Raw genomic sequence first — 22,388 nt, 5'->3', positions numbered from 1 at the left:
AACACTGAATTTATCATATTAAAAACCTTTAAAAACCTATTATGCTGCAGCTAAGATCAGTAACTTGGTGGTTGTCATAGTAACAGAACACACTTTTTGGCAGTCTAGTTTTCCAGGTGACTGTCAGAGCAAGTGATAGAAAGTGTTGATCAGTAGAGCTCAAATAAATGGGCTTAAAAATTTTAAGTTTTGGTTTTTTGGATGAATGAAACACATATCGGTGAGTTTAAAGTCCTCCTCCACTCAAAAACATGTTCTTCTTCTTGTTCTTCTTCAGTTGGATGTTTGTTCTTCTTCTCTGTGCAGAATGATGTATTTTCACATTCATCTGCTGAAGGAGGAAAGTTTCTCATCTTAAATCTCAGTTTAACACGTGAACCTACGAGCAGGATTTGTGACATCACAGCTAGTTTGTAGCCAATCAGGGTCCAGTATGCAACTTATACAAGTGTGATGTGGAAACTTGAAGCCTCCAGTTGCACAAACACTGAGAATGAACTTTACAGTGAAGGAGGAGACATCTGGTGTCCAGCAGGAAAACTTTAGAAATCAACAATATTTACATATTCAGAGATTCTGGATTTGAATGAGAGAGAAAAAGTGGACAGTGTTTAAAGGATTTTGATTAAGTAATTAAATCTTTTTTGTGGAAAAAAACATACTTGACACAAATATTTCTTAAAATAAGTCTGGAGGGAGTCTTTAACAGTGCTGTTTTCATTTAAGCATTCAATGGCTTAAAGGACAATTCCAGTTTTTTTACATGTTTACAGATACTCACTGTGAATGTCCTTAAATGTGTTGAGATGTTGATGTTGTCTTAAGCTTCTCTACTGATGTGAACAAAATGAAAAGAGTGTTTGTGAGTTTGAGAAGTCTGAGTGTTTCCAGAAACGTGATGATGAGGAGGTGGAAAGTCTCAAGTGTCAAACACGGGTAAATAAAATACTTTTGTCAGGATGCAGTTAGAGAGCCGAGATGGCTGAAACACATCAGCAGCTTTTCTGATCCCAAAGCTTGACCTGACTTGAGTTTGACAAAAGACTTTTCTTGTCTTGATGTGTGGAAAAGCCCCAGATTTCCCCTTCACTGCACTCTTTCAGGTGCAGCAACCATTTCCATCGTTTTTTCCCATTTGAGGATTTGTGGTCGTCCGCTCTGTTCAGTGTCTAAATAAACAGACTGACGGAGGATCACAGATGCAGCAGGCTGAGCGGTGGATGCATTTTGGCTGTTTCCCAAAATCTCCAAGAGGAAATCTGCAAAAAAACAAGTGAAGTTTTTAAAAAAAAGTGTCTTGTGTTGGTTCTTCTTGTTAACACTGAAGACAGTGTTGTCTGCAGGATAAATGCAGGAAGTGAAAGATTATCCTGCAGGTTTCTGACAGCTCCTGCGGAGCTCATCACAACTCTGTCATAACTTGTTAAATAGTTGTACTTCCACCTCCTGGGAAGTTGTTTTTAGGTTTTGTTATATATTTTCCAAACAGCTCAGCAGTTACCTGTTTGCAGAGAAAATGTGGAATTAATTATTGGGGATATTCACAAACCCCTTGTTGTTTGGCCCCTTTTGACCACCGTATGGTAGAGCTGAAATGATTCAGTGATTAATCAATTAGTCGATAGTCAGAAGTTGATAACTGATTAACCGTTTAAGTCATTTTTAAGCAAAAACACCAAAATTCTCAGGTAGCAGCTTCTCAAATGTGAATATTTGCTAGTTTTCCAGTTTTCCATGACAGTAAACGCAACATCTTTGTATTTTTGACTATTGGTCAGACAAAACAAGTCTCCTCTTCAGGGAATAATAATGGTATTTCTCATTATTTTGTGGACATTTTGTACCCTGAATAATCAATCAGTTATTAAAGAAAATAATCGTCAATTACTTGTTAATGAAAAGAATTGTTGATTGCAGCCTTACGGTACTCCTATGAGGTGTAAAATATTTAGTTAAGTTAAGAGAAATATTGTTGTTACGGTTAATAAAACGACAGACGTTGTTTCCCAGTGGCCACTTGTGGTATTGCAGCCGTAAAATAACCTGCAGCCCAAAAAGCATTTTCCTTATAAACTTCCATTATAAAACAGTTGACAGGACACCTCAAACTGCAAACAAGGTCAATTATTACTCTTTCTATGAGTGTTTAAAACAATACTTACATAGAGCTTTTATGGTGCGTGTCATCATCCTAATGTAAAGTCTACGGGCCGAGCAGTAAAGCCGTGGGCGGTGCCAGCAGGAGAGAAAACTAATGAGCAAGCAAGCAAACCTGGAAGCTAGAAAATATTTTTGGCTTGTTCACCAGCCAAGCAATTTTCAAACTTTGAGTCTGGTATCCAGTTCCTGTAATACATTCATGATAAATCCCCGTTAAAGTACAAACGGTTGTTTTTACATTTATTTTTCTGCACAGACCAAACACAGAAGATCCGTATTCATTAGTGAACTTGAGAGATGTTGTTTAACTTTGAAAAGATTTCCAGTCCTCATGTTAATCTAGAGAACTCTTCTCATGTAACTCTCAAAATGAAAGGGAATAAGCTCATTTCCAAAATGTCAAACTGTTCCTTTAATGGTGATCCATTCATTAGTTTGTGAGATATCTGACTGGAGCAAAGTGGTGGACTGACATCCGTAAAGCTCTACAGCTAGCTGGGCTAGAAAACTGCCCCCAGTTTGCCCTCTAAATCACAACAGGGATGATTGTTAAGTAATATAGAGATCATAGATTCACCCCAATTTACTTTTTGGCATTGTTACAGCTAGCGTAGGTTTGGAGAACATATGCTACAAGAAAAAATAGCCGGTGCTTCTTAGCTTTATCGTTCCAGATCTTTCAGACACTTTCTGCCAAATAAAAATAAGCAAAGTTTATTTTTAATATAACTGATATCCTCATGAGGGCGGTTTTGGCTTTGCACTACACGTAATCTTGAGTCCAAAACAGGAAGAAAAGTAGAACCAGAAACCTGTCCAAAACAACAAAATGATACCACGGGAGCGCCGGGCGGCGGATCAGACAGCGTGATGATTTACCCACCGATTTTGACGCCACCGCTCTTTGATAGGCCGTTAACGAGGACAGCGCTCAGCACTGCAGCCTCTCAGCGGAGGTGTAATACCTTACTGCAGGCTGCTAATGAATAAATCCCATCTCTCGGTGCCCATCTCGCTCTGCCAGCCGCGGGGCCTCTGAAGTGGAGTGTCGAGTTTGGCAGAGAGGCGTTTGTATCCCGGCCCAGTATTAATTAACTGGAGCTACTCACTCCACCCGGGCAAAAATAAAAAAAAAAAAGAAGAAGAAGGAAATACAAACATAACACAGGGGAATATATCCCAGATGAAGAGCGTTCTTAAACAGGCCAGAGAGGTGGAGGGAGGAGAGAAGGAAGGATAGACGGTGAATAATACATCTGCTGCTTCTGACTCTGTTTGTATTAAAGGATCTAGACAGACAAAGAAGAGAAAAACTGATTTTTAGCTGATCTGATGCATTTTTTTAGCATTACAGTAAACAAAACTTTGGTCTGTTCTCAGCTACTTTAATGTTTATTGTCATCTTATCATTGATAAGCACTTGGTCGTGTGTAGATCCCACTTTTAATAAGATTATTAACAATATTCATCCTTTCTGCCATTTTTATAGTAGGAATATTAATTCAAATAATAAGGGCCAGTCAGGATTATTAGCAATAGGCACTAATAATTGTGACTTTGTGCTTGCCTTACTAAAATTCATGATATATCAGTATATCTGTGAGATACATTTAAATCATTTCAGGAATTACAGGAACAGTTTCACATTCCTCAAACACATGAGTTGTCAAGCTGATGATGTGTTTTTAATTTGCAGTGCGTTGAGCTTTCAGTGTATTATAAAGTCGTACTGCACAATAAATATTTGTGAACCGCAGCTAAATATTCCGGCGAAGTTAATTCAGTTCTGTTGGCATATTTTTGAGATTTTCCTCCTAAGAAAACAAACAGAAAAACAAACAAGCGAGCAGGACTGAACACATTAGCTCCTTGGTGGAGATAATAAATGCAAACAGAAAACATCAAAGCATCATGTTTTCAGGTTTGTGCAAGTAAACAAACAGAGGCAGCCTCAGTGATATGAAACAGAGTAACAGTGGATGCGGATATAACAAGATACGTAAATATTATGAGAGATAATAATTCCGGATAGAGACACGTACGTATGCTGTTCTGAATAGTAACGTGAAAATACAGTATGGATTTTATAAACTGTACAGGGACGAGAAGAAAGATGGAGGAGGGAAAGAAGTTGGATAAAGATGGATGCGAGCGAGAAAATGGATTCAGGTCTCAGTCTGTGTGCCAGCAGGCTGACAGGACGGATGGATGGAAGAGAGAGAGAGAGAGAGAGAGAGAGAGAGAGAGGAGTGTGAAGATGGACAGAATGTCATCCGAGGTTTTGTCTATATTTTTTAAAGCACCAGAGAGATGAAGAGATGGAGAGGAATGTGAAGACGGAGGCAGGAAGACACAAATAGACAGATGAAGACTCATTTTATTTTTTTTGTCATGAGGTGCAGGCAGAGGGACAATGCCAGAGTGAATCAGAGAAAAAAAAATGACTGAGACAAAGAAAAATTAAGGAGAGGTTTGTATTTTCATCCTGATGAGTCCTCCCTGCTGCTCGGGGACTACCGTTCAGAAGGCGGAGTGATAACTGGAGCCCCCCCCTCCTTATGGCAGCGGAGGGATACAACAGGGAGATGCTGGTTGCATGTTAATTAAGCTGAATACTAATTGGAGAGACAGAAAGGAGAAGAGACCACCATTTCAGCTTCAGACCCTCCCTGCAGGAGCTCAGCGTCTGATGAGCGCTAATCAAACAGTGATTGGCTCGACTCTCGTCTGAGCTCCGCAGACTGTCTGATGTTATATCCACACAGTCTGTCTGGCTGTCTGGATGACAGAGATAAAGGAAATGATAATAATGATAACCATTTCAAGGTGATCTGCAAATTGTAAATAAATATAATGCAATAATTCCCAATAATAGCCATTGTAAATAGGCAGATTAATGTTACTTGCATTTAAAACCAGAATGTGTTTTTTTTTTCTCATTCTGACTTTGGCGCCCCCTGCTGGTAGTAACAGCAATGCACACCACACACACACACACACACGCAAACTGCACCATTTTCACCAGGATTGTCTCATTTGTCTCATCTCATTGTCTTATATAACAAAAATTGCAGATATTCGTCATATTTTTTGACAAAGCATTCACCCTTTTTCTTGCCACTGCTATGCTGATGACACCCAGCTCTATCTGTCCGTCTCACCCGACGGCTCGACCCTCTCAGCGCTGATCTCAGCCTGCCTCAGTGGTATCTCTAAATAAACGATTGAACGCCAACCTTCAACTCGATCTCTCTAACTGGGAATCCACACAGAAAGCGAGATGTGAGCCCCACGTGAGCGTCATTGAAGTTAATCCGTTCAAACCACACCGACTCAGACCTCACAATTTCCAAAGCGAGTTTACAAAGAGCTTTACAGACCTGCGAGCAGATAAAAACAATGAGACACATGGCAGCACATGAAATATGTAATTAGATTACAAGAGAATATATGTTAATAAAGAAATAAATAAACCAAATACATAAACTAAGATATCAAGTTGTTTTTTTTACCACAGACTTGTTGTTTTTAGCTGTGGCACCAAGATATTGCTTGATCTGGACATGCAGGTTTTCTGGGCCAATGACATAACTAAATTTGCCATAAGTGACATTTGTGATTCAATTTTGTGATTCTTGTTGGTTAAAAGGTAGATTGTTGGCAGTTTTCCACTTGGAGGTCCTGCAAATAGCTGATTTTGGGAGATAATGCAGCTATGAAAACGAGTTTGGTCGGTAGAGAGGTCAGAGAAAATAAGCACATTAAAAAATAAAGAGCTCATACTGTCTACATTGAATAAATGTGACATTTTAAATGTAAGATTCTTTTTGTATCATTAAAGGATGAGGCTGACGATTTTCTATGTTCTTTATTCGACAAATCTCAATGAACTGATTTACTAACAAGTATTGTGTGTGTATCCAAAGCCTGATATATCTTATTCCTCTGTGCTGTTGACCTCTGTTGTTGCCCAAAAACTATTAAAAATACATCTATGAGCCACCGGGTGACATGTTCTGTCATTATGAAGAGTTTGGTCACATTTTCAGTCTCCGGAGAGTAGTTCTGTGTAAGACAGACACCACTGAGCATGCTCACTGCTCTCTGATGTGTTTGTAATAGTTTTTGGACAACAATAGAGGTCTACAATATATCAGGCTTTGGATACACACACAATACTTGTTAGTAGATCAGCTCATTGTTGGTTTGGCTCTCCACAGGAGATTTGTTGACAATAAGGAAAACATATCAAACCAACAGATCTATGTTTTAAATTTGCTTTGATATGCTCTGCAGTAGACGAGGATGCAGAGAGAGCAGCTGAGGTAAATGAGACTGGAAGAAAGACCAGAGGAAGAACTAGAGCGGCAGGAGAGAGAACATTTTCTTTTTCACTGAGTCATAACAAACAAACAGTCAAACAAACCCTGAAGTCACTGAGATACAGATGCTCCACAATAGGATGCTCACATTTTGAGACAGTTGGTTCAAGGACGTCATGTTCACTTCTTTCCTTTTAAAAGAGTTGTTTGTTTACACTGGCCCAAAGCCTTTGAGAAGCAGAAAATACACATTTGAACAAATTGCAGTCTGGGCTTTTTTTTTTTCAGGACGGTTTCAAAATTGAAAACAGACTTTGAAGGATTCTGAACAACATAATATTAGTATGAACACCCACATTCATGACAGTACGATGAAAACTGGGAGTTATCCTCTGTTTAGGTTTCTCCTCGAGAGGAGACGGAGTCATTCTCACTAAAAATAGAAGCACTGTCACATTTCTGGCCTGACAAGCCTTCTGGGGACACAACAGTGTTTGTTGCTGATCCTGCACTGCAATACTTATATCACATCCTAGTATAAAATTTTATGTTTAATAGTGGGGGAATAACAGTGTTATTCTTTAGCTTTTTTCTGATTTCTTTCTTATTCTAACATTGATATTTTGTGGTGTCTGTTTCCAAAGTTAATGTTTTAATTTGACAGATGGCCTCCACCCAGGGAACACAGATGGAAATTAGCTTTTTTGTATCCGCTACACTGAATGTGAATGTGACACTGACTAACTAACCAACTATTTACTGTGTGCGAACTGTCAGCTGAACTGTCGACCTCGTCACAGTCGCTGCATCGTTGACCCGACTCCCATTGATGGATGTTTTTCTGTTTTGGCAAATTCTAAATCCTTTCCATGTCAGGGGTAAAGTCCTCTTGGGCTGCAACTAACGATTATTTTCATTATCAATTAATCCAAGGCTTATTTTCATGATTCATTTTTTTGTTTATGAAATGTCAGAAAGTAATGAAAATGTCTGTTATGTTAATCTTTTAGCCCAAGGTTAAATCCTCATATTGGAGAAGCTGCAACCAGCAAATATTTGGCATTTTTCCTTAAAGAATGACTAAAATCATTATTTAATTATCAAAATAGCTCTAATTAACAACTATCTGCAACAAGCAGATACAGAATATAAAAGTGAAGTGACAATACAATGTGGAAAATATATTTTATCAAACATCAAAGCTACTTAAGAGGGTGTTTAAACAGAATTATATGTTCGATAGTTGTTAACATATCAAATACATGCAGCTCATTAACTTCGGTCTGTGTGATCTGCCTGATTACATCCACCTCTCGTTAAGCTTGTAGAGCGACACGCTTCCGTCCGTGTTTCCCAGGGTTCATTTATCTGGAGAGCTGCGGGATTGTTCTGTGAAGATGGCGCCCATCAGGCTTAATTGAAGAACCAGAAGTGTGTTGACGTCAAACCTCCTTTTAAAGCTGTAATGTGTCCAAAATTTGATTTGCCAGCGTTGCTGCTGGCGCATCACAGGACGCAGGTTAATGGTTTTCAAATGTCATGTTGAGAGTGTGTGAGAGAGAGACGTTTATTTCAGACGTCTGAAGGGTCTTCACTCCCCAGATAAGAATTTCAACCTTGATAACTAAACTTTCTGTCCATCCAAAATCCTGACAGGGATGGACGACTGTATTTTTCTCCTCAGATGTTTCTGATCAATATCAGTTTGAGCACTTTCACAGACACTGTAACAAACTGTCTGAACCGTTTTGAAAACAATTTGAGCCTCTTAAACCTGTGAACTCCATCCTTCAGGTTACCACAGCTTTTAGTTTCTAGACTGTTGACTGCTGCTTCTCTGCAGTTCAGACGTCTGATTGTCTGATTGATTTTTCTTTCATCTATGGTGCAATGTACTTTTTTTTTTATTTTTAATCCCTGCTCACATCTTTGGTTTTACTGTTGTGCGTCATCCAGTTATGATGTGAGAAGTTTTAACAAGATGTTTTTCAAGTCATAACAAGATATGTTCATGTTCATTATTATTATTTCTTATATAGTTAAATTTCACAAAATGAACGTATCTCGTTATAACAATATACTGACTTATGTCATTAAAAGAATAAATGTTTCTTGTTTTAACATGATAATGGATCCAGTCACTGTGTGGATCTGGTGCCACATTAGATCAGTGATTGTTAAGAACCAGGCGATGACTCAGTACCAGCCCGCAGATATTATCTGATAAGAACAGACATCTCCTCCCCTCGGACCTGCCATCACCTCCTGACAGCGCAAAGACCCAGATGACTTCACATCAGGGCTCCAACAAAGGATTATATTCCTTGATTCATCCATTAATCATTTAGTCTGAAAAAAGGGAAACGTGCCTGTTAAAAGAGATGTTTTCTAATGTTTTATGTGACTAACAGTTTAAAACCCAAAGATATGTGTTTTATTGTCATATATGACAAAGAAGAGCATCAAATCTTAAAACCTGTAAGTTTTGGACATTTTAGTTTGAAAAACTGACTGAATCCATTATTGAATAATAATAATTATATTAATCAACTAATTGATTAAGCAACTAATCGTCGCAGCTCTACTCGACATTTCTGATGGATCCAAACTCCATCTGCTTCTTGTTTTAGAAGAAGTTTCAACAGAATACAAACTTATCATGATATAATGAGAAAAGTTTGTTTTAATGAGATATGATATGTAATAATGAGATTAAGTGAAAGAAATGAATAATTTTGTATCTAGTAAGATCAAGAAAATGTATAATAATAAAATGAAAAATATCTTGTTCTAATATGAATTCATTAAAACGAGAAAAGTTTGTCATTATAACAACTAACAACTGAGCAAATGTTTTCTTGTCATGATCGTGAAACAAGATTTTTTGCAGAGCTAAAAAGGCTGAAAAAGAAATGCTTGGAAAGGCTGAAAAAAATGAGGAAAAGATGAAAAGCTCAGACAGGTTTAGATATGTTATAAAATAACGTGTCTTCTGTTTCTGCTCGCTGTGATAGATCAACAGATCCTTTAGCCTTCAGCATAGAAATGCATTTAAAGCCTATTTTCCTCCCATAATTATCATTAATTAATTATTGTCTTCTGAAATACTGATAAATTATTTTAACACAGCTACATCTGTCCCAGGGTGATACATTTTTTAAAAAATGAAACTTGCATCACACCACATTAAATCATTGTAGCTGAAGACTTTGAACATTTGAGTCCTGAAGCCTGTGTTGCTCTCTGACGGATCCATCCTGATATTGAAGACTTTTAAGGTCCCAGTAGATCCAGTACAAACTCCTCTGACTCTGTCCCATGTGATCGACAGGTGTGCTGGTGGTGAACGTGACATGGAGGAAGAGAACCTACGTGGGAACTCTGTTAGACTGCACCAAACATGACTGGGCTCCTCCAAGGTAACACTGCACTCTGTTTAATGATTTCTTTTCTATTTCTGTCTGTTTCTTTACAGAGACGTTTACAGACACACCATATAAGACAAAATCCCCCAACTCCCACCAGGCTCACTGCTGATGTTGAGTTCAGATGAGTTACAAAAAGTTTGGAAGAATTTTGTGGTTTGGTCGTGCTGTTAAGCTCTTAAGAGGCTGTACATGCAGACAGCTCCCTAAAGCTCCCTAAACACTCGGTACAGTCACCAAAGGTTATGTTAACATGGCTGAAATGTCAGTCCTCTGGGTTTGCTGAGCATTTATCGACAACTTTACCACAAAACTCAGGTTCGATTCAGTGAAAATGTTTTCTGAGAGCCTAATGTTTGGTTCAGTTGTGGCAGCTAAAAAGACTTTAAAGTAATTCTCCACTGAAAACCTTTGGGTATCAAACACTCTGCCCCTGCACACTAGAAAGGTGGCTCCTTGTAGCTTGCTCCCTCATGGAGGATGGAAGCTGAAGTCAGATTGGATTCCAGCAGTAATCCAGGAAAGAAAGTATTAAGATGTCCATAAAAACTCGGATCACTCCTGCAGCATAATTCTATTATGTTCAAACTATGTTCCAAATACTCTATACTGTGTTGCTTATATTGCTTATATGGCTAAATATTCAATTCAATTCAATTTTATTTATATAGCGCCAAATCATAACAAAAGTTATCTCAGGGCACTTTTCACATAGAGCAGGTCAAGACCATACTCTTTCATTTACAGAGACCTAACAATTCCCCCATGAGCAGCACTTGGCAACAACAGCAAGGAAAAACTCCCCTTTAATGGGAAGAAACCTCAAACAGAACCCGGCTCTAGGTGGGCGGCCATCTGCCTTGACTGGTTAGGTTGAGAGCAAAAGAGGGAGGGAGGGGGAGAGAGACACAGAGAAGCATAATAACAACACTAATAACAATAACAATGATAATAATAATAATAATAATAATAATAGAGATATGACTAGTAATAATATTAGCAATAATAGTAGGAGAAGGTGTCGAGGTAGGACACCCACAGAACCATGCCACCATCACCGCAGCCCTCGACATCCGGTTTTCCTGTGAGACGAGAAAGCACAAAGACTCCGGGGAAGAAGCCAAGTTAGTAACATGCATTAATGGTACATGAATGCATACAGATGGAGAGGAGGAGGAGGAGAGAGGAGCTCAGTGCATCATTGGAAATTCCCCGGCAATCTAGGCCCTTAGAAGCATAACTAAGGGCTGATCCAAGGCGAGCCTGGTCAGCCCTAACTATAAGCTTTATCAAAAAGGAAAGTTTTAAGCCTACTCTTAAACATAGAGAGGGTGTCTGCACCCCGGACTGAATCTGGAAGATGGTTCCACAAGAGAGGAGCCTGATAGCTGAAGGCTCTGCCTCCCATTCTACCTTTGGAGACTGTAGGAGCCACCAGTAAGCTGCATTCTGGGAGCGCAGTGTTCTAGTGGGATAATACAGTACTATGAGCTCTTTAAGATATGATGGTGCCTGACCATTAAGGGCTTTGTAAGTTAGGAGGATTTTAAATTCTATTCTAGATTTTATAGGAAGCCAATGTAGCGAAGCTAAAATGGGAGAAATGTGATCTCTTTTTCTAGTTTTAGTCAGAACACGTGCAGCTGCATTCTGGACCAGCTGGAGAGTCTTTAGAGACTTGTTAGGGCAGCCTGATAATAAGGAATTGCAATAATCCAGCCTAGAAGGACTACTTTTTCTGTATCTTTTAGAGAAAAGATGTGCCTGATTTTTGCAATATTACATAAGTAAGAAGAGGTAGTCCTTGAAATTTGTTTTATTTTAGAGTTAAAGGACATATCCTGATCAAAGATAACTCCCAGATTCCTTACGATGGTGCTGGAGGCCAGGGTAATGCCATCTGGAGTAGCTATATCATTAGATAATGTGTTTCTAAGGTGTTTAAGGCCAAGCACAATAACTTCACTTTTGTCTGAGTTTAGTAGCAGAAAACTGCTGCTACACAGGTCATCCAGGTCTTTATGTCCTTAAGGCATGCTTGGAGTTTAGTTAACTGATTGAATTCATCTGGCTTCATTGGTAAATATAATTGGGTATCATCTGCATAACAATGAAAATTTATGGAGTGTTTCCGAATAATATTACCTAAAGAAAGCATATATAAGGTGAATAGTATTGGTCCAAGTACAGAACCTTGTGGAACTCCGTGTTAACTTTTGCGTGCATGGAGGATTCATCGTTAACATTTACAAACTGAAATTGATCTGATAAATAGGATTTAAATCAGCTTAATGCAGTTCCTGTAATGCCAATTAAATGTTCCAGTCTCTGTTATAGGATTTGATGGTCAATGGTGTTAAATGCAGCACTAAGATCTAACAAGACAAGTATGGAGTCAAATCCTTTGTCTGATGCCGTTAGGAGATCATTAGTAACTTTCACCAGTGCTGTCTCTGTGCTATGATGTGCTCTAAATCCTGAATGAAAATCCTCAAATAAACCATTTTGGTGTAGAAAGTCACACACAAGGATCTTAGAGAGAAAGGGAAGTTATATGTTATAGGTTTAGTTATAGTCATAGGTTTGTAAGGTCCTTTTGCTTGGGGATAAATCGGTGCCTTGAGGGCAGGAGGTGGTTAATTTTGTCTCTAATACTTTGAATTTTATCATTAAAAGAAGCTCATGAAGTCGTTACTACTGAGAGCTATAGGAATACATGGATCAGTAGAGTTATGACTCTGTCAGCCTGGCCAAAGTGCTGAAAAGGAACCGAGGGCTGTTTTTATTCTCCTTTATTAATGCTGAGTAATAGGCGGCTCTGACATTACAGAGGGTCGTATTATATGTTTTAAGACTATCTTGCCAGAGTACGCAAGATTCTTCCAGTTTGATGGAACACCAGATCCTTTCAGAGTTTCCTGATGTTTGCTTTAATTTGCGGGTTTGGGAGTTATACCATGGAGCTAACCTCTGATGTTTTATTATCTTCCTTTTTAAAGGGGCGATGGACTCAAGTGTCATTTGCAGTGAGCCTGCGGCACTATCAATAAGATTATTAATTTGGGAGGGACTAAGATTAACATAAGAGTCCTCTGTAGTATTGAGACATGGCACTGAATTTAATACTGATGGAACTGCTTCCTTAAATTTAGCTACAGCACTATCAAACATCTAGTGAAGATATATTTGCCTAATGGTGTGTAGTCCATTAACAGGAATTCAAAAGTTATTTAGTAATGATCTGATAAAATAGGATTTTGTGGAAAAACTGTTAACTGTTCAATTTCGATACCATATGTCAGAACAAGGTTGAGGGTGTGGTTAAGACAGTGAGTGGGTTTGTTTACACTCTGAGAGAAACCAATTGAGTCTAATAATGAGATAAACACAGTGCTGAGACTATCATTATTGACGTCCACATAAATATTGAAGTCACCTACTATAATTACTTTATCTGTACTAAGGACTTAGATTAAAAAAAACTCTGAGAATTCAGAGTACAGACCAGGAGGACGATACATTATAACAAATAGAATTGGCTGCTAAGTTTTCCAGGTTGGGTGTGAAAGACTAAGAACAAGACTTAATGAGTTATAATTAAATTTAGGTCTAGGGTTGATAAATTTAGGTATTATTATTATAGGCTTGAGTTGACTGCAGCTCTGCCTCCTGGTCTTATGCAGAACTTGTGTACCAAGTTTCAATTTATTTTTATTTAGACAACAGAATTGCAGAAATATTATATTATAATGTTACTTTACTGTGGGTAGAATTATATCAAATGTTACACACTTGTTCAGTGTGGCTTTATGTAGAACATTCCCAAATTTGGTTGCAATCCAATTTAGCATTGACGAGTTCTAGCTCGTTAAGGGCATCATCCACACCTTCAAAAGTTTGGCAACCAATTACAGACAAACAGTAAGTGAAACCCAGAAACAAACTCCTAAGTTTTTTCCAGGGTCATCTAAACATGGTATTTACCAAGTTTGGTGAAGATCAGATGAAATGTGTGCCAACAGAAGCAAAAAATCCTAAATGGTGGAAAATATATCAGTTGAATCAGCATTGTCGAAGAAACACTGTGCAAATATTGTTTTGATACGTCTCACGGTTCATGAGTTATGTAAAACACGTAATAACTGACCTCATGGTGGCGCTATTGGTCCCATGTTTTAATATGTTAAGCATTTCCACATGGGACACCTGTCCATGTAGTATGAATACTTAAGCACTTTTAGTTTTTGAGATACCACCTTGCAAACATCCCTCCCATAGACTTTCAGTCATGGACTGTTTTTGGACTTTTTGTGTTTTGGGGTTTTTGGGGGGTTTTTTTGTTGCAGATGAGAGATTGTAGTGTTGCTTGGGTATCTGAGTTGTATTCATGTTTATTCTGTGGCGGTTCCATGCAAGTTGGTTTATTATGAAGAGTTTTGTGTTTTTCTTGGTTTTGGGGTTTTTGCTGTGTTCCCTTCTATGTTCCTGTGCTTGCTTTGCCCATTTGCAAACCTGCCCTGCATCTAGCATCGTTAGCCCTGCCCTGCTCTGTGTTTCCCCACATCTGCCCTGTATCATAAATAAACCTTTGAAGAACATTTATGAGAACCGAATGGTGTTCCTCAGCCCTGGCATTAATTCTACAGTCTCTGAATTTTTCTGGAGGGATGAACACCATTCTTCCAAAAGATTTTCCCTCATTTGGTGTTTTGATGATGGTGTTGGAGAACGCTGTCTAACACGTCAGTCCAAAATCTCCCATAGGTGTTCAATTGGGTTGAGATCTGGTGACTGTGAAGGCCATAGCATAGCATAGCATCATTTTATGCAGAGGTAAAAATGTATGGAAGAAAAAGAAGCTTTCAGCAATCACACAAATATAGTTGAGTTGAGCACAGCAAAAACGCTGTCAGTAAATGCAGTCGGCAACAGGAAATGACACAATACGCTTACCTCAGCACGTCAGCCTTAACTTAAAATACTTAACTTCCTTTTGCTGCCAGCTCTTTACAAGCCTTTTCTCCAAAAGATTATTAACCAGTGATGTTTAACAAACCCAGAAGGTCGTTTAAAAACACTTACCTCTGTTCTGATTATTTTCAGAATCCTCAAAGACTTTTCTAACCATCTGGATGTAAAAAATATTTCATTCACTGCACGATAAAAAAAGATTTTTATCTTTCCAAATCAAAACAAAGATGGCAGCCCGCCGGCTACCTGGATATGAAAAAGTATCTTAACAAGTTTATCATTCAGCAGATGGATTTTTTTAATCCAGATGGTTAGAAAAGTCTTTGAGGATTCTGTAAATACCTTCAGAACTGTAAGTGTTTTTAAACGACCTTCTGTGCTAATTATCTTTAAAAAAAAAAAAGTGATTGTTAGCTCTGTGACCCAAATGTACACTAATACATGAGAGGTTCAAAGTCCAGCTATCCAGCCCCAAACTCCTCCCTGATGAAGGCGAAAACTGAAGCTACAAACTGTTTGACATGCGCCCACATAATGTCGAACGTATCAAATTAAGATGAAACTGACCCTGAAGTTGAGGTAAAAAATACCCAGACAGCAGATTTTCAGTGAGAGAAATCACTGTCCTTGAGGACACGCTAAAACGTTACCCATGCCCGTGTTTACCACTGTTTTAGGTTTTTTTTAAAGATTATTTTTTTGGCATTTATGCTTTTATTAGATAATGGACAGTGAAGAGGCAGACAGGAGACTTGGGGAGAGACATGGTATGACCTGCAACAAAGGTCCTTTGCTGGAATTGAGCCAAGAACGTTGCAGTTATCTGGCACGTGCAGATATCATTCAGCTATACATTAACATTTACTACTGATAATGTAACAGAAGATGTCATTTTTGGAGCATTTTGAGGAAATATTTCTTTTCAAGTTTAGTTATTCAAAACATCTACACTTATTCATAAACAAGTAAAAGTATAAAATGTTGTTAATTAATATTAAATTGTAGTTGAATTGAGTCATGTTTGTATGGTATCATGAACTGTTTCTGGATAAAACTGTCTGAGAGGCAGAGATACTCCCGCACAGCTTCCTTTTCTTGCGACAAACAGGAACACACTTGTCAGAGCTGTCCTGAGATGTTCAGCGGAGCATTCCTTTGAAGTTATGGTAAAATACTAAAATAGACAGTGCTGTCTTACATCTTACATAAGGAAACAGAACTACATCACGGTCAGAAACGCAGCGCCTGTGTTCGGTTGCCTCTGCCTCAATCACAGTCAGGTTTGTTCATGTATTTGTGTCCAGATGTTGAAGCATTTACCCGTCATCGACTTTGAATCCGAACTGTGATCAGCTTGTTGATTTGCACACAGAGCAACAGAGAAAAAAATAGGACACATTGCTCTTCTCACCTTTGTACGCACAGCGACTGTGTTTCTGTTCATCACAACAACAACAAAAATCAGGGTCATCATTTTAATTTTTAAAATAAATGCCTGGATGCATTTTCTAATTAACTCTGAGTCTTTCTGCTCAGTTTATTTCCCTGTTGAATCCCTCATGTTTAACCATGTTATTGTTATTCTTATTGGCCTTTATTTGCTGATGATTATTTGTCTGATTAACTGAAAAAAGAGCACTCACTTCTCAAAGTGCTTTAAAGGATGCCCACTCAGCCGTTAGCAAAAAGTAGTGATGTGTATACAGATGTACTAATATACTACGAGTGATATTGCAGCGCCGAGTCTGAGTGTCTGAGATAAATCACATATCAGATTGATAAATGCACTGGACAGAGCAGAGGGACAGACAGCTGCTGAGTGCAGGGAGCTCTCTAAGACTAGACTATTATATTATAAAGGGTCTACTGTAAGGTGTGTTGCCCACATTTCTGTACAATACAGCACTACTATGTTTATTGTAAAAGACCAACACCACACATTTAGCTTCTATCTCACCTCTGTACCCTCTGAGGTTCACCTGGGCCCGGTGTGTGGCATTTCTTAGCCAGCAGCTGCTGAGATACAGATACGTTTTATCAAAGACGTAACCGGATGTACCACGACGTGCCGCTCTCTCTCTGCTGCCACATGTTGGGTGGCGGTGTGTAAATCAGCTGCATTGAAATAAATGCCATTTGGATGCTACACAAATTCGCCCAACAGGCTCCTGTTTCTTGTGCTGAACAGGAGCGAACATGTACAATTTATAACAAGAGATAATGGGCAAAGATTCTTGTGCCCCGGGCCAGAAATACGTCACCTATCGCTATCTTTAGACAATGTAGAACATTTTTAATCTACATTTTTATTGCAGATTATACATTTTACTCACTAGCTATATATGTTTTTTAAAGTCTTATTCAGTGAAGATCTATGTGATTCTTCTTCATGTGGGGAGTGGTGGTGCGGCACCCTCTATTGATCAGCCACCGCTGGTTAGCACGTTTAGCAGATCAGCAGAAACAGTGAGTGCTCAGTCCGTCTCTGTGGCTACTGGCTAGGCGGGATAGGGGGTTTATATGTAACAGCATCATCATGCAGAAACCTACAACAGGTCACGTGGGAAAAAGTTTGGGAAAATGGCATTTTGATGATAAAACACACGTAGATTTGAATACATATGGAACGCTATTGGGAGGCTACAAAATGATATAAAAACCTCAAAAAAACAAAAAAGTAATGGACTTGCCCTTTAATGTTGTTAAAATTATAAAAAGGCTAAATTGGCTCCGGGGCCGTCAGCTGTTGTTCTATAATGAGCGTTAACAAAAACGCTCTCCACTCTCCATCACAACTATTTCACAAATGGAGAGTGGTTTTTGTAATTGCTGAGTGGAAAATGTGACAGTCCCTCCTCGCAGGGCTGAAACCTCTCAATTATTGCTCCTGTATGAAAATGATTGTTGTCATGGCAATTACAGCTTAATTTCAGAAAGCAGAGAATAAATTGCTTTTTCTATTTGGACTCTTGTCACTGCGGATATCTGTCGGTGGCGACTGGATGTTGTTTTATTATATAATGTAATGGAATAAAATTTCTTCCTTTTTTATGATTCATTATTGGTCTTTGATTGAAACTGTAACCGAAAGCACAAAATAGAACAAACATGAAAAAAACAACAACTGAGGAGCCTCAGTGTTTCAGCTTAACGTGAAAAAGTGAAATTGTAGGAAATCGTCTGTGCTGCATCACTCATTCAATCAAAATAGCTTTTCAAACAGAGACATGAGAACAACAAATATCCATGAAATGCCAAAGAAAATACAGAAAAATTCAGTCGCGTGTTCCAGCAGCTTCAGTGACATTCAGGGACACACGGATTGAAAAATGCAATTACAAACATCATAGGAAATGTGAGATATCGTTTTAAAATCACAGAGGGGGACAGGAAAGTCTAGCCTCGACGTGCTTTGCAGTCTGTTCCGTTAATAAAGTGATTAAAACCCAAAACAGTCTTCCCAAGGTCAGAGTTTTTTCAACACCAAGCAATCCTGTGATGCAGTATCATAATGAATGCATGACAAGGCCTGTGCAGATACAAGACTCGGAGTCTAGCTTCTAAAACAGATAGAGTTACACTATAAATACATATGAAGTAATGCATTTTCCTCATCTCAGCAGACAGGGTTTTGATATAAATAACAATTGGTGAGTGTGGAAAAGTATCTCCGGTATTAAGATGCAAGCCACTGTGGTAAACAACATCAAAAGACTTCAAAGTAGAAGGGACGGCATGTGAATACAAAATGTCCCCATATCAAATACAGAGATAACTGTGGATTGTACAGGTTTTTTTCTGTTATCAAAAGAGAAGCAGACTTTGTACAGAAAAAAATCAATTTTTATCCTTGACGTCTGGGTAAAGTGGTCCACATGAGCCTTAAATGATAATCTGTTATCTTCCAAGGTTTTGTCTGATGGAGTTCAATTTGGGTGACGATATGAACAAGTTTTTCTTGGGTTAAAACCTTTGAAGAACAACAGCAGCTACAAGAAAAACAGCCTTGTGTTCAGCTTGATGGTATTTTTTAGTTTATTCAACAGGATTTGAAAAGCTTTTATGAACTCAATACAACAGAACACAATATGATATGATATAAAATGATATGATGTGAAACAATACAATGCAACGTGATACAAAACAGTGTTATATGATGTAAAGTGATACAATGTAAAATTACATAATGTGAAACAATATAATATGAAAAGATACAATAATTGAAAAATGACAATATATGATAAGATGACAAGACCCATAAGACCCAGAGCAATACGATGTGATGCAATATGATACGACATGATGTGACAATAAGATGTGATATATGATATGATGTACTTGATGTTGAACAATATGATGTGAAATTATATGATAAAATGTGACGATACGATACGATACGTCTCACATCTAAATCAGTATTCTCAGGTTGTCAGTAAGTGATTATTAAGAGGAATTCTCTTTGTTTTTGTCTCCCTTCGTCCAGGTTTTGTGAGTCTCCCTCCAGTGACCCTGAGATGCCAGGTGGGCGTGGTCGGGGGAAAAGGATGCGACTGACCATGGCCGAGCGGCCCTGCGTTGAGCCGGCCCCCGCTGTCAAAGTCAGGGGTCTATCGCAGCACAGGAGTCGTGGAGGGGGTGTTGCAGGAACGGCTGCGCCCATCCACAGCAAGGGACGGAGAGGCAGCCTGAAACTCATCAACAGCAACTGCCGAACACCTCCTTCTTTCTTCACCGTTGAAGAGGTGAAACCTGCCAACAGCGCTGCCTCCCTCTCCTCTGGTAAGCGAAAGAACAAACCACCGGCGGAACTGGACCTCAGCCTGGTCTCCTCTGATGACATTAAAAACGGGAATGGGAAGCGGATCCGAGCCAAATCCCGCAGCGCCCCATCCACACCGCAGGGCAAATCAGACCCCTCATTCATGGACCCCGGAGGAGGTTGTGCCTCCTCACCACCTCCCCCACCCATTCTCATTGACTGCCCCCACCCCAACTGCACTAAACGCTACAAGCACATCAACGGCCTGCGCTACCACCAGACGCATGCACACCTGGAGGTCGAGGAGCAGAGGAAGCCTGAGCTGGAGCCCATAAAGGACGGGGAGAGTGAGGAACGACTATCAGACTGTGAGGACACCATCAGCAACATGACATATGACCTCTCAGAGACAAACAACAGCACTAATACCAACAGCTCCTCCAAGAAACCTGCTCCTCTATACAAGGTGACCACAGTGGGGTCTCCTAAGAACAGACGGCTACTCCTCAGCACCGACCACAGCCCCACAGCCAACTCCAAAACCAGAAGAACCTCACTGCTAAAAGATGGGCTGATCGATGACCTCAGCAACTTGCCCATCATCTCCAACATGACCGTAGTTCTGGAGAACTGCATGGTCCCAGACAGGAACTCCACAGTAGAGATGCCCAAGCTGGAAGCTGAAGGTTTGATCGACAAGAAGGGAGGCATGTGTGACAAGGGTAAGAAGGCCAATGGGAAGGTGGAGAAGCTATCCAAGTCGCGGACCAACCGGCCAATCGCTCCAGCCCCTGCTCCTCCCAAGCTGATTGCCATCCCCAACACATCATATCCAACCGGCACAGCAGATACTGCCACCTCACAGCAGCCCTCACCCATGGCAGCTGTAGGCCTCACCAGTAAAAACCTTCCCTTGAAACCCATCAAACCAAAGCTGAGCATCGTTGTTGAGCCAAGCCTTGTCAAAGCCACCCTGGTTACCTGCAGCAAAGAGACCAGGAAGAAAGAGAAACGAAGGCTAAAAGACAAACACAACAAAGATGCACCAATTAGGACGCCTAATGGTGACAGCAGCGGAATCAAAATGGAAGATGGTGGTGGTGGATCTAAAATGGGTGTCAAGGAAATTTCTGGAAGCCTTTTGAAGGAGCACCTCAGTAAGCAGGATGTAATGAACGGGCTGACGGAGAGCCAGGAGAGCAGAATGGCCAGTATCCGTGCCGAGGCTGACAAGGTCTACACCTTCACAGACAACGCCCCAAGTCCCTCCATTGGCGGTTCATCGCGACTTGATGCGAGTGGTAGTTGCCTAGCAACAGCAGACAGCAGCAGCAAGAACAACAGCCCAGCCTACTCTGATATCTCAGATGCTGGGGACGATGGGGTGTCTTCTGAATGTCGCTCGGATGGACTCAGATCCAAGTCTAGCTCCTCTGCCTCTTCTGAGGTAAGCTCTAACAGTAACCACGGTAACTCTGGTAAAACCCCGCCCACAGCATCTGCCCCTCCATCGAAAGACCCCCAGTCTCCGTACTACCACAGCTATGAGCCCTACTACCTACAGGGGTACATGCAGTCGGACAGGCAAAACAGCAGCAGCGTTGTTTTCCACAAAAGCTCTGCCCACGACGGCAAAGGGAAAGACAGAAAGGAAGAAGTGAAAGAGGATGACAAAAGCTTCTCCCATGAGTTCTCAGACTCAAAAAAAGGCGACGGGCCACCTCAGTCTCAGCTCCAGCTGGCTATGAGTCAGACCCAGACTGCCTTGGCCCAGTCGCTGTACTATGGCCAGTACTCCAGAGGACTGTACATGGACCAGAAACTTTTACTGGCCTCCAAATGCTGTGACCAGACGTCTGGTGCCAAGCAGAGGGGCGAGAGGGGACAGGGGGTGAGAGACGGGGAGGATATTAAACACATAGTTGGGGGTTCAGCCGGTGGCCCCATGCTAGGTAAAGGTCCAGACGGCACTAAAGGGTGCTGTCCCAAACCCGTCCTGTCCTACGTGGAGATGAGTGAGAGGGGAGAAAGGGGACAGAGTCTGGGCGTAAAGGCGGTGCACGGTGGCATGGTGGACCAGCACCAGGTCTCGATGAAAGACTGTGATGACATCAAGTCACCCTCCTCTTCCTCTTCTTCATCACTCCACAACCCAAACAGTCAGACAGATCTGGACTCAAATGTTTCCTTTTCCAGTGTAAGTTTCTCCCTCTGTCTATAACCTGCCGCCGCCGCTGATGATGTTGTTGGTGTGCTTTAATGACTGTTGTTGAGTGTCACAAAGAGATTAATCCTACGTTGTGTACAGCTAAACCAATGGGTGCTAATAACAAAGACCATGCGGCTTCTGTGGTGCTGTAGCTCTATTTTGACATACTACTTCAGTCATTGTGTGGTTTGATTTGATGGATGCAAATGTTTTTAATGTTTAGAGTGAGAATTAATGGGGGAAATATGTAATTCCAACTTTAGCTGTAAATGTAAAACATAAACACATACGGAAACAAAAGAAACTTTTCTAATACACGAGTGTTGGTTTTGATATGAGCTGCTTTTTCAGAAAGCTTGTACAGATTTTTAACCATGTCATCTCACGATGCAGTTAACCGCTAACTCTAGCCATGCTGGGTCATGTAAAAAGGTTGTATGAATTGAATGAAAGCCGTGTCTGGGGAGGTTAGGTTGTTTTTTCCTTCAGTTTGGCCTAAATTCTGCAGTTGATCATGTGTGAGACATGTCTTGATTCGTGTC

At 40.1% G+C, this 22,388-nt stretch overlaps 1 protein-coding gene across 1 annotated transcript in view; it reads left to right on the top strand.

Annotated features, from left to right (window-relative positions):
* Window positions 1-22,388, top strand: part of znf608 (zinc finger protein 608) — a 65,758-nt gene that overhangs the window by 31,837 nt on the left and 11,533 nt on the right. The window contains exons 5-6 of the mRNA XM_042420434.1: window positions 9,814-9,901; window positions 19,362-21,834. Coding sequence (XP_042276368.1) covers window positions 9,814-9,901; window positions 19,362-21,834 — 2,561 coding nt within the window. The remainder of the gene's footprint in view (window positions 1-9,813; window positions 9,902-19,361; window positions 21,835-22,388) is intronic.

The sequence above is a fragment of the Thunnus maccoyii genome, chromosome 9 (genome assembly GCF_910596095.1).
Source record: "Thunnus maccoyii chromosome 9, fThuMac1.1, whole genome shotgun sequence".
In the NCBI taxonomy this organism is placed as follows: Eukaryota; Metazoa; Chordata; class Actinopteri; order Scombriformes; family Scombridae; genus Thunnus; species Thunnus maccoyii.
Note: the sequence above shows the minus strand (reverse complement) of the source record. Positions and strands in the feature narration are given on the sequence as shown.